This window comes from Cydia pomonella, chromosome 20, assembly GCF_033807575.1.
Source record: "Cydia pomonella isolate Wapato2018A chromosome 20, ilCydPomo1, whole genome shotgun sequence".
In the NCBI taxonomy this organism is placed as follows: Eukaryota; Metazoa; Arthropoda; class Insecta; order Lepidoptera; family Tortricidae; genus Cydia; species Cydia pomonella.
The window spans coordinates 9,384,197-9,400,107 of record NC_084722.1 but is presented as its reverse complement, the minus strand read 5'-3'; the positions used below and the strand labels follow the sequence as shown (position 1 = coordinate 9,400,107).

Genomic DNA, 15,911 nt, shown 5'->3' with positions numbered 1-15,911 from the left:
TAAACTATTCTATTCTATTCTATTCGTACCTACGTGTATTGTATTGTATTGTGACCCTTTTTAATATCTTTAATTGGAAACATGACAATGTCAATTTTCTATAGGTTCATTTCCGGATCGATAAGTAACAACGATATCTAACGCCAATATCTACTTGTTAGGCCAGCAATGTACAGCAATTGGTGATAGTTGTCACAATGATGAAACAGGAGCCTGATCTGATGAGGCATTGGTGTTCATTTTATTATATTTGACAATAGTCAAGTGATAAGTCTGTCTGTGACACATAATGTCATGACAAGTTTTTAAATTCAGGCCACCGAGTGTCCTGTGAATGAATATAAATATGCTGTTTCCAACAAAACCATTGTATGTATTTTTGATAGAACCGCAAACTTAAAAGAGACGTAGGGTTAAATGCTATGAAACGATTATAAAAGATTAACCACCAGAGCATAATATATTTTTGTTTTTTTTTTTGAGCGGTAATGTATTTAGTTCATCGTGATCACTTGTGACAGTTGTGATGTCGCGTCAGTAAATGCGACGTTTTGAGTTAAAGCAAAATAGTAATATATTGCTGGTTGAATTATTTTACAAGGAAAAATAAAAGTCGTACTTTTTTTTATAAAACCTGTGAAAGTGTGGCCATTAAGGCCTAAACTAACTACTCTATGATTATGAGATCGTATCAAAAATACGCGCTGTAGATAGCCAATACAGTTAAAACAAACAGGTACATATGTGGCAGACGTTGTGACAAATTCTATACTAAACTCTTGAATAGTTTGTTGTTTAGAATTAAGAAGAATTTGATATTTAATCAAATTGTAAACTCTTGTTCGGTAAATACAATATTTGACACTAAAATAGAAATGAAGAAATCCACACCAGTGATTACGACTGTACGAGCTCTATTCATAGTGAATAAAATTCTATACTAGGAAGTGGATGCACATTGCACGTTGTAGATACATGATTCAATAGATCAATGAGTTTCACTGGAGAATCAACGTTCGAAAGCCTTTGACAGTTGATAATTTAGACGGTCCTTGTTTGGGAACAGCCAGACAAGGACCGTCTAAATTATCAGTTTTAATAATAGTTACGCCTGCAAGGGTACGTTACGTTCAATGCAGTAAAAATTCAAGTAACATTTCAAGAAGCGAGAAGGTGACACTGATTTAAAAAGAACGAGCCTCTCACGAGAGGACGCCCAGGATCGTGCAATGTGGAAGAAGGCAAGTAGGATAGCGGACCCTGGCAAAGGCCGGTGCTAGGTAGAAGAAGAAGAAGAGGTAATACAATACAAAGTATAATATTAAATCGATATATGTCATGGATATGTTCTGTTTCTGCTTACCCAAAGGTTGTGTGAAAGAAATAATAAGACCGCATGTTGTCTGCCTCTGTCTTTAATCAATTTTTTTTAAGTTGTATTTTTTACTGAGGCGTGTCAATAAGGAGTATTCTATCTATCGGTGATAAAGACGCCAATTCGAACATACACTGACAACCAAATGGCTTAATGATATCATTCAGTTATTGTGCATTTAGCTCGTACTTGTCCGTACATGTATTGACGCGAGGGACACGCACGACAGCTAAATGATATCAGTTTGATGTCAGTGTAAGTTCGAATTAGCCACATAATTTTATTAACTAGGAACCAGCTTCTGTAAATAAACAACATTTCTGTACAAACTACAAGTTAGTAGACATTAAATAACGATAAAGGCCCATTTTATTTACTTTAACTTTCCACTACAAATAAACCTGAACTTATGCAAGGTTAGACAACAAAGAAAACTTATTAAATAACTGACAGGTGAATAAGTTGTCAATTTCCGAACACAAAACCACTTACTGTATTAAAATGCGACGGCGCGGCGCTTTGTTCGCTAGTTCAACGCATTTCCTTACCTGTAAAAGACAAATTATGTATATATTAGCTCGTTGGGTAACAATACAAAACGGCTAAGCTTGCATTCAAGCGAGCAAAATCTTTTATCAGTTGTCACGACAGCTGACGTCGATATGGTTCGAAAAACAGAGGTAGCTAACTAAATATTCGACTACAATAGGCGTAAATTAGCTGCTACATAGGCCTTCTTACTTACCTCACGGTAACGATATGTATTATTATAAAAGTTTATGAACTCTGACTAAAGTATAAAGATCCACATTATCTACGAAAGCCCAGAGTCAAGGTACTTATTAGGTAAAGGTACGGAAACTACGCAGAAATCTTTAGCGTGCGCTTCTAAAACTTATTTAAATTAATTTTGAAGAGATCTGAATTACATATCTTACTCTCCCCTTCAAACAACATTGATTGTATTGTCTGTTGTGCTCAGCACCATTCGTAAACCTCATTTTGTGATGTAATCCAGCACACACCTGATTTTCTTTCTAATAACCAATAACTTCACACATTCCAGGTTCGAGAAACGAGCAGCTTCAGCAACCAGTTCGATGTGGTCTAACATGGTCGTTCCCCGTCGTCCGCCAACCAGCTACAAGCCAATGAGAAGAAGCAAGCCGCCAGACAAGCACCGAACACTAACACTATCAAAGCTTTATCTGATGTAACTTCATCAACACACTGCCCCAAAAAGAAAAATCTAGTCTTGCAAACTGGCTGATAAAAAAAAATTAAGCTACTAGATTCTAAATTCAAAATGGGTGTGCAAGTGCTTCTAGCTTCAACAGCCTTGAAGACCGTGAGTGTGACGGGTTTGTGGTTGATCCCACTTTTGCTGGGCGCGCTGACATACCACAACTATAATGCTTATGATCCGGAGTCGAGAGTGATTGATAAAGAGCCGAGGAGAGAGTATGACTTCATAGTGGTTGGGGGCGGGTCGGCGGGCGCCGTCGTCGCTAACAGACTATCGGAGATTAAGAATTGGAACACGCTCTTACTAGAATCGGGTAAGGTTTCATTCAACTGTTTTTAACGAAAACTAACATTACGTTGCAATAAGGTTTAAGACGGAACCGTAAAATGGGCAAATAACAGTGCCAAAGATGCAATGTAGAGTCCTACAATGCTTACGTTTTACTATTCATTTATCAGAATTCGGAAAATGTCACTCGCAATTTGTCAATGTTCTCAGGTTTCTCTTTGAAGCAAAATACCAGTACACCATGTAAATAAGTAGCAGTTAAACGCCATCTCCGCCATCTCCGCGATACCCGCCTTTGTCACGAAAATGTATGATTGTATATAATTATTTCGGAAAAAATTCCCACGTCGCATTTTTTAAATTAAAAAAACCCTTCGTTAACAGCAATACATAATATACATATGTTGGAATATCTCATGCAGCGCATGATTTGTCTCTTTAAGCAAATGTATCCGGAACGGAACGGTGTGCAGTTACCCAATTAATGACTAAACAAAATTAACCTACTTAACAAGTAATTACTTAAACACGCTTTAAACATGTTACCAAAATACCATAAAAGGTAACTTGGACACATTGTTATCAGATAAATAACCCTGAAAGCATGCTATTACTTCAAGTTGTTTTTTATTACCAATCCGGAAGTATTCCGATCCGGTAGTATTAAAGCTTTCAATTTCGCTACCACTTGCGGTTATGTGTATAATAAAATATTAATAAGCTGTTTGTTTAGTGCCGTAATGTTTTGGTATTCAGGTGACCTGTATATAGGTATTAAAAAATAAATTATCTTATTTTAGTAAGTCAGGTACTAATGTTAGGAAATAATCTCTCTCTCTCAAAAAAAAAAAAAATGTGTTAAGGGGCCCACTGATTAACAGTCCGCCGGACGGTATCGGCCTGTCAGTAAGAACAAAAAGTTGACAGTTCCGAACAACTGACAGGCCGATACCGTCCGGCGGACTGTTTTTATTTTTACTTGGAGGTAAAAATTTATATTTTTAACAAATGCCTTAGTGGTGGTGGCCGAGTGGATATGACGTCCGACTTTCAATCCGGAGGTCGCGGGTTCAAATCCTGGCTTGTACCAATGAGTTTTTCGGAACTTATGTACGAAATATCATTTGATATTTACCACTAGCTTTTCGGTGAAGGAAAACATCGTGAGGAAACCTGCATGCATCTGCGAAGAAATTCAAAGGTGTATGTGAAGTCCCCAATCCGCATTGGGCTAGCGTGGGGACTACAGCCCGAGCCCTCTCGCGCATGAGAGGAGGCCTGTGCCCAGCAGTGGGACGTATATAGGCTGAATTATTAATATTAATTATTATATTAACAAATGCCTTACTATGTTTTAAATTGCTTTTAAATTAGCTCATAATTATGCCCCCAGTATCGAGAAAAATCCTGTCCCGCAAAAATAGACATCTTACTATTTAGCCGAAATGTCTAAAATTGCCCACTGCTCCCACTTTGATGTCGATGTTTTTTTTATATTTGATGATGGATAGATAGAGTTATCTAATCTGCACAATATAAGCACAATTTGACCGTATGTACTAAAAAAAAACATCTGAGTTGCGAACACTCAATGAAGAATTACAACAAAATAAAAATCGCCCCATTTATGTTCGCCACGGCTAAAAGACGATAAAACCCCTTTTGTATCGGTGCCACATTCACAGTGTCTGACATGATATTCCAGGCCCCGACGAGAACGAGATCACCGACGTGCCATCCCTGGCGGGTTACCTGCAGCTGACCAAGCTGGACTGGCAGTACAAAACCGAGCCCACCGCGCACGCCTGCCTCGGCTTCAAGAAGCACCGCTGCAGCTGGCCCCGGGGCAAGGTACGACAAATACAAGACATTACTCCACCAGGAGGTCACGTCCCTGGCGGGCTACCTGCAACTAACCAAGCTGGACTGGCATTACAAGTCCTAGCCCACCGCGCACGCTTGCCTCGGCTTCAAGAAGCACCGCTACAGCTAGCCCCGGGGCAAGGTACGACAAATACAAGACATTACTCCACCAGGAGGTCACGTCCCTGGCGGGCTACCTGCAGCTAACCAAGCTGGACTGACAGTACCAGACCGAACCCACCACGCACGCCTGTCTCGGCGTCAAGAAACGCCGCTGCAGCTGGCCCCATGGCAAGGTACGACAAATACAAGACATTACTCCACCAGGAGGTCACATCCCTGGCGGGCTACCTGCAGCTGACCAAGCTGGACTGGCAGTACAAGACCGAACCCACCACGCACGCCTGTCTCGGCGTCAAGAAACGCCGCTGCAGCTGGCCCCATGGCAAGGTACGACAAATACAAGACATTACTCCACCAGGAGGTCACATCCCTGGCGGGCTACCTGCAGCTGACCAAGCTGGACTGGCAGTACAAGACCGAACCCACTACGCAAGCCTGACTCGGCTTCAAGAAGCGCTGCTGCAGCTGGCCCTGGGCAAGGTGGAATCATATGTCAAAAAACAAGCAAAAATAAAACAAACATTCGCTGTTAATAAGATGTAAAGATATCGGAGCCTAATTTCGTTTTAGGTTCTGCCAAGATTGCCATTTTATATATCAATAGATAGCTAGATCATTTATTGATAAAAAAAAAAAAATATACATGACATTTTTGCTAATTGCTTATTCTATACTATAAATTAGGTAACATCATACAATTACAATATATAAATATATCACAGGTACATCAGATTTAACGTGTGTGTAGATGGGTCATTGACTTGTAGCAGTTAACGAATTCGTCAACACTATTGCACGCCATCTCCAGCAATATCCGGTTAAGATTTTTTTCAAACATCGAGTCCGAATAAGATTTTAATTGTTCGTCTAGAGTATTGTAAAGTTTTATGCATACTATGCGTAAGGATTTCCTAGACTTTGCTAGACGTCGCCGAGGCACGTATTGTTGCGTCGGTGCGTTACAGTCTGTAGTTTTTGGCAATTAGAGGGGATCCGTTCGAGATTACATCCTATGTACTTGCATGCTTCGAGTACATATACAGAAGGTAACGTCGTGATTTTTAGCTGCTTAAACAACTCCTTAGCATAATAGTCTGAGGCCATGCTACGGATTGCACGTTTTTGTAGTTTGAAAACTATAATATTCTCACTAATAATATAATATTCTCACTTATTCTCACTCCATTTAATCAATCCATTTTCTCTGCGCCAATTCTGGAAAATAGGTTGCAAAAGAGAACACCGAGCTCAATTCAGTTTTTCCAAGTAAAAGACATCAACGGAATCTCAACATGAGGATTTCATTGCTCATCTCATAATTTACAATGAAATATTCCGTGAATTTATAAATAAGTTTGTGGGAAAAAATATATTTTTGGTACAAGCTTTTATCACTGACTATACTTTTCTTTCCACAAGCAACTAATACTCAGCGAGATAATTCTAACAACCCCAAACACAATTAGTTTGCTTTGTTTTATCATAGAGTTCCCATGGCAAACTCCTGTTTTCCATTATCAGATCAGCTCTATGTCATCATAATATTGCATTATCATCTGATTTACATATACGAGTATATGCAATATTTCAGGTGAATCGAAAATCAGGGCAAGTTAAATAAATAAATAAAAGTAATTCAGATGAAGCGCAATTTGTAATTTTTTTCGTAGTTTAAAAAAGTTACCTATATTTAAAATCGTAATACGCCCTACCAGCGCCCTCTCTCGCATTTTTGCTGAACTCTGCTCACGATAAAACTAGTTTCGTAGCACTTATTCGATTCTTACATTGACAGTGCAAAGACTTACCGCTAGATGGCATGAAACACAAAATAAATAAGGTTTGTTATTATTTCAGGTACTGGGCGGTTCCAGTGTTCTCAACTACATGATTTACGTACGAGGCAATCGATACGACTTCGACCAATGGGAACAATTCGGCAACCCCGGATGGGGCTACCGGGACGTCTTGAAATACTTTATCAAATCTGAAGACAACAGAAACCCTTACTTAGCTAAGAGTCAATACCACGGGCGGGGAGGATACCTCACGGTTCAAGAAGCTCCTTGGAGGACACCTTTAGTCGCAGCCTTCGTGGAAGCTGGAGTCGAAATCGGGTATGAGAACAGGGATATTAATGGTGAATATCAAACTGGGTTCATGATCGCCCAGGGCACGATACGTCGCGGCTCCCGATGCAGTACCGCTAAAGCATTCTTACGACCAGTTAGAACTCGAAGAAACCTAGACATTTCCTTAAACTCCCAAGCAACAAGAGTTTTAATCCATCCAGTGACAATGAAAGCGTACGGGGTTGAGTATGTGAAACACGGCATGAGGAGAGTTGTTTACGCGAGAAAAGAAGTAATATTATCAGCTGGCGCCATCAACAGTCCACAGCTGCTTATGCTGTCTGGAATAGGTCCCAAAGAACATTTAAAAGACGTCGGAATTAAGGTCTTGAAGGATTTGCCGGTCGGCGAAAACCTGCAAGACCACGTTGGTGTAGGAGGATTAACATTTCTAGTCGACAAACCAGTCGCAATCGTCCAAAATCGCTTTGAAGCTTTCCCCGTTACCATGAACTACGTTGTCAACGAGAGAGGTCCTATGACGACTCTAGGAGGCTTAGAAGGGATCGCTTTCGTCAATACAAAGTACGCAAACAGTTCTGGATTGTGGCCTGATATTCAGTTCCATATGGCGCCGGCGTCTTTCTCGTCTGACAATGGGCAAATTGTTAGAAAAATCTTAGGCCTCACGGATGAGATTTATAATACTGTTTACAAGCCTATAGCCAATAAGGATGCTTGGACTATTATGCCTTTACTGCTCAGACCAAACACACGAGGTTACGTCCGATTAAGGAGCTCTAATCCTTTCCATTACCCGATAATGAACCCACGATATCACGAGGATCCATTAGACGTGGCACGCCTCGTAGAAGGGATCAAAATAGCCGTGCAAGTGGCAGAAGCTTCACCTTTCAAACAGTTTGGTAACAGGCTGTATATGAAGCCGTTGCCGAGCTGTAAGCACTTTAAATTTATGTCTGACGAATATATTGAATGTCAAGTGAGACATATTTCTATGACGATATATCATCAGAGTGGTACAGCTAAGATGGGGCCGTCGTGGGATTCTGAGGCGGTGGTGGACCCGCGACTCAGGGTGTATGGCGTCGAAGGCCTAAGAGTAATAGACGCCAGTATAATGCCGACTATCGTGAGTGGCAACACCAACGCCGCAGTCATCATGATAGGGGAGAAAGGGGCTGATTTGATAAAGCAAGACTGGCTTAGTAAGAGTCGATGACATTAATTGTATATTTAGTTAATAAGTATGTCAACTAGTTACCATTAATGTAAAATTAATTGAATTTTAGATACAAAATGCCAATTTTAGACGTTACGTGATATTTCGTAAAACAAACATTTTTAAGTTTTGTATATTCACTCCCGAAAAGTTACCTTGTCATAGCATGTGCTATATCTGTATAACTGTATCATATGAAATACTTATTTATGTTTGTCTACGTTTGTAAATTATGTAAATATGTTTCTTGCGTTTATAAGGATACGCAATGGACACTTCCTACTTGTTATTATTCTTAATATTTAAATTACTATTTAAGCGTATAGTATATCGTACTGGTAACAAACAAGTACTGACGTAACCGAGACGTATGTATACTTGTTACTATGTACTTGTAAAACCAAAAAGTACTTGGTAAGTTAAATGTAATAACATTTTATTTTTTATGTGAAAATTAAAATGTACACTTAATCGGAAACAAATATGAAATGCTATTTCTTCAGATTAGACAGTCAAAATATGAATGTATTGTTTTTAAAAACAAAATTAGTCCACAACGAACAAGATGGACTTGTTAGAGCAAAACAGAAAAAAAAAAACATATTTCTAACCCTCGAACACATTGTTTGATGATACCCTTGTTATTTACTGTGTCAGAATAACTCATATTATAATTTTTTTTTGACCAAATTATTCAATATTTCGCAAGAAATAATAATCCTTGTGTAAAGTTTAATAGTGCCATAAGCTTTCCTTAGTTTAATTGTCGTAGTAATAAGGATTATTCTTAAGCTTTAATGCCAAACTTTGGACTTAATATACAGCAAGAACACAATACACACATCCATTGCAGGAAATTAATTATTATTATTATATCACATCGCAAAAGACGAAACCAATATACTCATAAGACTTTTTTCATTTCCTAAATAAAACTAGTAGTATTTTACAAAATCATCCTAGGCTTAAACTGAAACTAGCATCCAAGTATTTCTTTTTCTCGATTTTAATGTGTTTATTTTAACATTATTTGTTACTCAATCATATACCCTCCCCACAAAAGCTAGGCCTATACGTGCAGTTGTGACCGACGGATCTATCGGGCAGATGTCATGTGACGGACATATCTTTTCTTCTGAATCAGATACTTGGAAGTTTGTTTTCATATAATTTTCCATTACTTAGTCACGGAAAAAGAGACCTGGAAAGTTATAAATATAACCCTCAACTCAACAACCTACTTTTGTTAGTCACTACACAAAAACTGCACTAATAATTAATCACAAATATTCCACACTTAATTGACCACCCGGTTTTTCCTCTCGTAATGACGTTCACTTACGTCAAACTATTACCTACTTGTAAACCAGTACTTAGTAATTAAATAAACAAGTACCCGTAGTTAAATCTATGTGAAATGAACATAGAAAAAAAGGTTACAATTTAAATTGTCTTGGCTATACCGTATTAATAGTCCTATTCTGAAATTTTATATAACGTTTTAACATCGTATTGAATTGTAATGGTATCCTTGTTAAACTAAGTAATACAAAACTGTATAACCTCTGTGTAGGAGCACCATGATTATGATATTTAAATGGAATCCTTTTGCAAAGTGCAAATTGTTTGGACTATACATTTTTTTCTAATACCTATACAGTATATACTGTATCTAGTTATTCTGGCTCTTTCTAATATCGTAATATGATCTGCAAAAATCAGTTTTGATTTGATAAGAATGTACACATAGAATGTTGACATTAGGTATTGTAATTTTATTGTCATAAGTAAGAAGTGTTGATAAATAATATCATTGATTAAAAATAAATAAATATTGTTACCATTATTCTGGTTTTTATTTGTTTGCTATTATATAGCTATGCTTGTAATGAATAATTAATATAATTACACTATTGTGTAATCGTAAAGAAGTGAGGTGCGAAGACTGCGAAGTGTCTCAAAATTGACACGTTCGCGGACTCAGTTCTATTTTCGAAAGTGCCCGAGAGTCGTTTGTATACGTTTCAACGCAGTTTTAAGAACCTATAATTTTTAAACCACTGATTTCCGGTTCCGGTAGGTAAAAAGCAAAAAAAAATATTACTAGAAATTCTAAAAAGGCGCGAACTTCAAGTTTTATATCAACTCATCGCACCTACACTTTTAATTTCGCCGCCTTTTTCTACTGACAAAGTGGCTGTGCCAGAGTAACATTATGTGGTGAAGACGTGTTTGTAAAAATCAGTTTTGAGACTTGCGGCCCGAATCAACAAACATATGCGACTGGAAATAATATTGTAGAGAGTAAGTAATAGAGTATGTTGAGGTTAAGTAATACATTTCTAAACTTTCTTTATGTTTTTGGTATGGATTGTATTGAAATATGGTCAAACGCATAAAATAATAATATGGAGACCATAAATGTCATGATACCTAAAACGCCAAGCTTTTATCGATTTTTTGAGATTTATGCAGTGGCATTTGTATGTTACGTTAACAAAAATAGGTAGATCTTACTTACATAAACATCATAAATGGAATAAAACGTAAAATAAATAATGCTTTTAACCTTTTTGCCTGATTTTAAGAAATTATTATGAATTATTATTAACTATATTTAACTGACGCGGATATTAATGTTGATGGATTATTCAAAAAATACTTAACTCATTTATTGCTTAGTAAAAAATAAATTGCTGTTTTAAAACTTTTGAATTGATGTTTTTATTTCTTAAAGCGCAACCAGATATTAAACCGGACTAATCCCAATAAGGCCTAGTTTACCCTCTGGGTTGGACGGTCAGATGGGTGTCGCTTTCGTAAATACTAGAGCCTATGCCAATTCTAGGAATTAGTTGCCAAGCGGACCCCAAGGTCCCACGAGCCGTGGCAAAAATGCCGGGACAACGCGAGAAAGAAGAAGAGCATGAATGGACCGCCACGCCGCAATCTTTATAAAATATTTGCCACATACCTAATATACCTATTGATAAAACAGTACGTAGGTAGGTATTTTCATACAAAAGAAGCTCGTAAAGAAATCTTGTCTAGATAGCCGCAACGCCCTCAGCCGTGTCGCGCCATAGCATGCACTATGGCCTTACACTGGTTATGCATATGGTCGGTAAGTCACCCTGAAGATTTTGCTGTGACACTAAACAGCCTTGTCTTGTAGTTGAAATGGCAAAAGATAGTTGACTTCGTTGTGATCTAATGAAAATACGGCTCCCGTGGACGAAGTGGCGGTTTCGTCAAAGTAAAACTACAGCTACAGCCGTGGTACGATATCACGAGGCAGTTCCTTTACGTCTCTCCGTAGACTGTCCGTGAACGTGTTAATAGGAAGACTTTATTATGCGGGAAAACGCATTTCAACTTAAAATAATAACGAGTTTTTACAGTAACATTATATAGATTCCTATTCCAGTAGGTAGGTAACTGGTTGCACTTTAATGTAGTGCAAACCACAGTGTCCAAATTATTCCAGTTCCATCGAGATACCTAAGATACAATTAATGACTTGTATCATTCGCTCACCTTATCCTACTAACCAATTCTAAAAGTATATTTGGATTTTCCAAACGCAAAACGTAGGACGTTTTATTCCACGTATAGATAAATATATAGGTACGTACCACTAATTTTAACGTCTCATATCAAAACATTATGGTAAAAAACTTCCATATAGGATGCGGTTTTAAGTTTTATCGTCGAGAGCACATCTGACATCATCTATTCTTTACAAACTTTAAATTGGCAAATCATTTCCATGTGTGATGATAAATAGTTATTTACCTATCCAGTTTAAAAATACACCTATACTTTTTCTATTGTTTTTTGTTCTAGAAAAATGAGTTGCACTATGTTTCTAGGGTTCCGTACCAAAAAGGTACCAAAGCTAACCTAGACACATTGAAAGTATTATTATTTTATTTTTATTAACTATGGAAAATGCCCAATAAGAAGAGGGGGCCAAACAAAGTCTAGTGACTAAGTCAACTGGGGTATCATTTGAAAGAGCTTAAATTGTACGGGTGCTGTTTGTGGAGACCGCTCTGTTTAAGCTTACACGGGTTACATGTTATGTTATAAGTATGTAACTTTACTTTTGAGTGGCATTAACGTGAGACACTTAATTCGATTCTTGTCTGATTTAATTTCTTGTCCTTTAATTATTTATATAAGAATTCAACTCTTGGAGACCCTCTACATCTCTAAGGATAATTTAATGATTTTTTTATATATTTTATCTCTGACAACTTATACATCTCTAAAGAATTTTTGTATTTGTTGGTTTTATTTTTATATCATAGTTTTTTATTTATTAGTGTAATTTGACATTTAGAGACAGTAAATATCTCTAATAAAAGTATATATTATTTGATCGATTCCATATTTGTAATTGTATTTTGTAATTTTTATTGTTTGTAAAAATTGACACATAAAAGTGCCTGTGGCCTCTATTTGCTGAATAAATGTTTGATATTTGATATATTTCCAAAACACAACACTCCCCCCCCCTCCCTCCCCCTTATCACCGAAGTTTACCTAAGAAACATTATGAAATGTTACATAATATTAACAAAGATCGCAATACATTTCATCTTAGAATAAAGTTTAAAGCGTTCTAATAATCGAAATACAAGTATTTTCAAAAGTTGCTGACTAAATGTTGGTTAGTTTGAAGAGTACATCCTACGGTTAAAATTTTTTGCTCGTGTTACAGGCTACACCCGGTATATATACAGCAGGGGTGGCCAACTTGATTAGACCCAAGATCTCCTGTTTACTAACGAAACCCTGTGCGATCTACCAATGATATACTTCTTGAAACCTTAAATAAAACTGGTCTACGTATGTATATTTTTTGCCTTGCCACGATCGACTGGACTAAAAGTCGCGATCGACCTGTTGGCCACCCCTGCTATACAGCCTATCTCGATAATGATGACTATTTTTTTTAAACACTTCAGTTACGATCACTTCACGATCACCTTCTAGTACACGTAAATTCTAGAACTTTACTATTAATCACATGTCAATCAACTAATCATGCAAGCCAAATGAGTATAAACATGACAAGTAAAACAAACTAAACTTTTGCGTCAGACTTTTTGATGAAGACCTCTTAATGGCAAATCTCATAAGTAATGGCAATTTGCGTGATTTTTCCACAGGTATTAGTTATTATGTTGACAAACGACAATTAATTCGATAAATCGTGCACTACTGTTATGCGACCAGTCAAATTATTACCTCAGTCGTGTAAGGTTCGTGAAACGACAAGAAAATAAAAATGTCATTTATTAAAGTATTAACACATTACATGAAAAATCAGTGGATCATATACTTGAGGTAGGTTGGATCCTTATTCTAAACCTAGATTTATATATTATTACTGTAATTAATCAGATTCTAAGATTTTAGTAATATTTCTGTATTTTCTTATACTTATTGACCGAGCGAGAGCGAAGGTCTCCCTTTCAGCTTGTGCAATAATGCTTTTGTGTCTGTCGGGCTATCCGGGTGCTCTCATCTACAAGTCCCATTTATCAACCAACTCTAGTGAAATTTCGATTTCATATAAAAAAAAAAATTATGATTTAGTTATGGGATTTTTTTTTTTCAAAATCGGAGCCATGGTGTTTTGCGAGGTCTACAACATGCAAATATTAAATGCTAGACCATCGTACGGTTTCTTATAGAAATTATATGAATACATACGCCGATTATAATTAGGCTGTAGTGTTAAGATGGTCGGTTTTTTATCATCTGTCATCATGCCTGTCACGTTCTAACAAGTATGTAAGTGCGAAAGTGACGCATGGCATGACAAGTGATAAAAATACGACCAAGATACCGCCGCAGCTTAGCTTAAACGATAGTGATTCTGCCTAGGACGCTGGTGTTCCTAGTTTCGAATCCCAGGAAGGGCATTTATTCATTTAACGTCATCTAGTATAGTCAGCATCAATAATAGCGGATGAAACAACGCGCCAAAAGTATCTGCCACCCTCGAATACTCTTACAGAGATAAATCTTTACAGTTCTCCTTCAAAATTATTTGGTACAGTATCATTATTCTAGATATAGAGACATACATCTTTAGGTAAGCTATTGGAGAATGGCAGATACTATTGACGCGTAAACTGATCACCTACATCTGATGTTAACTATACTAGCCGTGTGACTATAAGTTTTTTAAGCATTAGAAAAAAAGGTAAGCGATGTTTATGTCTTTTTATTAAAAAACCGGCCAAGTGTGAGTCGGACTCACGCACGAAGGGTTCCGTACCGTTATTTATAAAAACGACAAAAAAAATGTTTGTTGTACCCATACAAGACCCCTAAAATGTTTATTTTATTCTGTTTTTAGTATTTGTTGTTATATCGGCAACAGAAATACATAATCTGTAGAAATTTCAACTGGCTAGCTATCACGGTTCATGAGATACAGCCTGGTGACGGACGGACAGACGGACAGCGAAGTCTCAGTAATAGGGTCCCGTTTGACCCTTTGGGTACGGAACCCTAAAAAACACTTTTGATAAATAAATTATTATGAATCATATACGATTATTTACATTATTTTGCTTTCATAAGTAATATAAACTATTTTTTACAGCGTTTAAAATAATTTTCAATAAAAAGACGTGTCAAGATTGTTTACTTTTTCTAATGCTAAAAAAACGAACTATAGGTCAGGGATTGGAAACCGGTATGTTTTGTATGGGCACGAAACCGGTATTTCTTTGTTCTTTGTTAATTATTTCATTTCGGACTGAATTCTAATAATACGAAGTCGTTATCTTAAAAAATAACTAGGTCCTACATTGCAATATGACAATATAGACCGAAATATATGGTTATTTTGAAGTTTTTGCAAAAAACCGGTTCCGACCCCTGCTATAGGTGTCGATTTGAAAAAAGATAACGCATTATTTTTGTTTTATAAATTGTATATATTCCGTTAAAATATTTTTTTAATTATAAGCTGTATCAAATTTGGTAATATTCATATAATATCGTAATTGATTTCAAGAAAAAAATCTTAAGTTTTATTAAAAGGAATGGTTCTTTGGATGCAAAGGGCAAATTCTTGCAAATATTTTTACTGTGAACAATTATTTCATAGGTTGCCTTTCAAATTATTTTTGTTTCGGATAAGGATAAGCCATGATGCCATGAATAAGCAATCGATTCGACAGGTAGGTACTACACTCAAGTGCAATGCAAATATCCTTACAAAGTGACCAGTACCCCTAGTGTAAATTTTATCGACATCATAACGTGACGAACGCGTTTGCGTTAAGTCTCATTTTGTATAGGATTTTGAGTTTCCAAAATGTCCCGCTTGGCGCGCTCTTTCTAAATCCAATACAAAATGAGACTAAACGCAAACGCGTACGTCACGTTTCAAAATCGAATTTATTTACACTAGGGGTACAGTATTATTGCTCTCAAGTGTAAATAGGCGGATGATTAGAACAGCAATGAACTTTTCATTCATCATCATCAAAGATCAAGGCTATGTATCCTGATGCCTAATAGTTACCGACAGTATTTGACTAGATTATCAACCATTGTGCGACCTCCGTGGCAAAAATGAATTATTATTGTACAATAATGAGTATTAAGAGGTTACAGCCTCGTGAAGGTCATTTATTATGTAAAATATTCACATACCTATTATGTGAGTGT

The 15,911-nt window shown here is 36.8% G+C and overlaps 2 protein-coding genes across 3 annotated transcripts in view; one reads left to right on the top strand and one right to left on the bottom strand.

Moving 5' to 3' along the window:
• The window catches only part of LOC133529207 (flotillin-2), a 405,995-nt gene that overhangs the window by 280,266 nt on the left and 109,818 nt on the right, over nt 1-15,911 (bottom strand). The window lies entirely within an intron of this gene.
• LOC133529279 (uncharacterized) overlaps nt 1-15,911 on the top strand; it is a 72,499-nt gene that overhangs the window by 35,415 nt on the left and 21,173 nt on the right. The window contains exons 2-5 of the mRNA XM_061866976.1: nt 2,442-2,934; nt 4,615-4,760; nt 6,753-8,202; nt 14,298-14,319. Of these exons, the coding sequence (XP_061722960.1) occupies nt 2,682-2,934; nt 4,615-4,760; nt 6,753-8,202; nt 14,298-14,319 (1,871 nt within the window). The 5' untranslated portion in view covers nt 2,442-2,681. The remainder of the gene's footprint in view (nt 1-2,441; nt 2,935-4,614; nt 4,761-6,752; nt 8,203-14,297; nt 14,320-15,911) is intronic.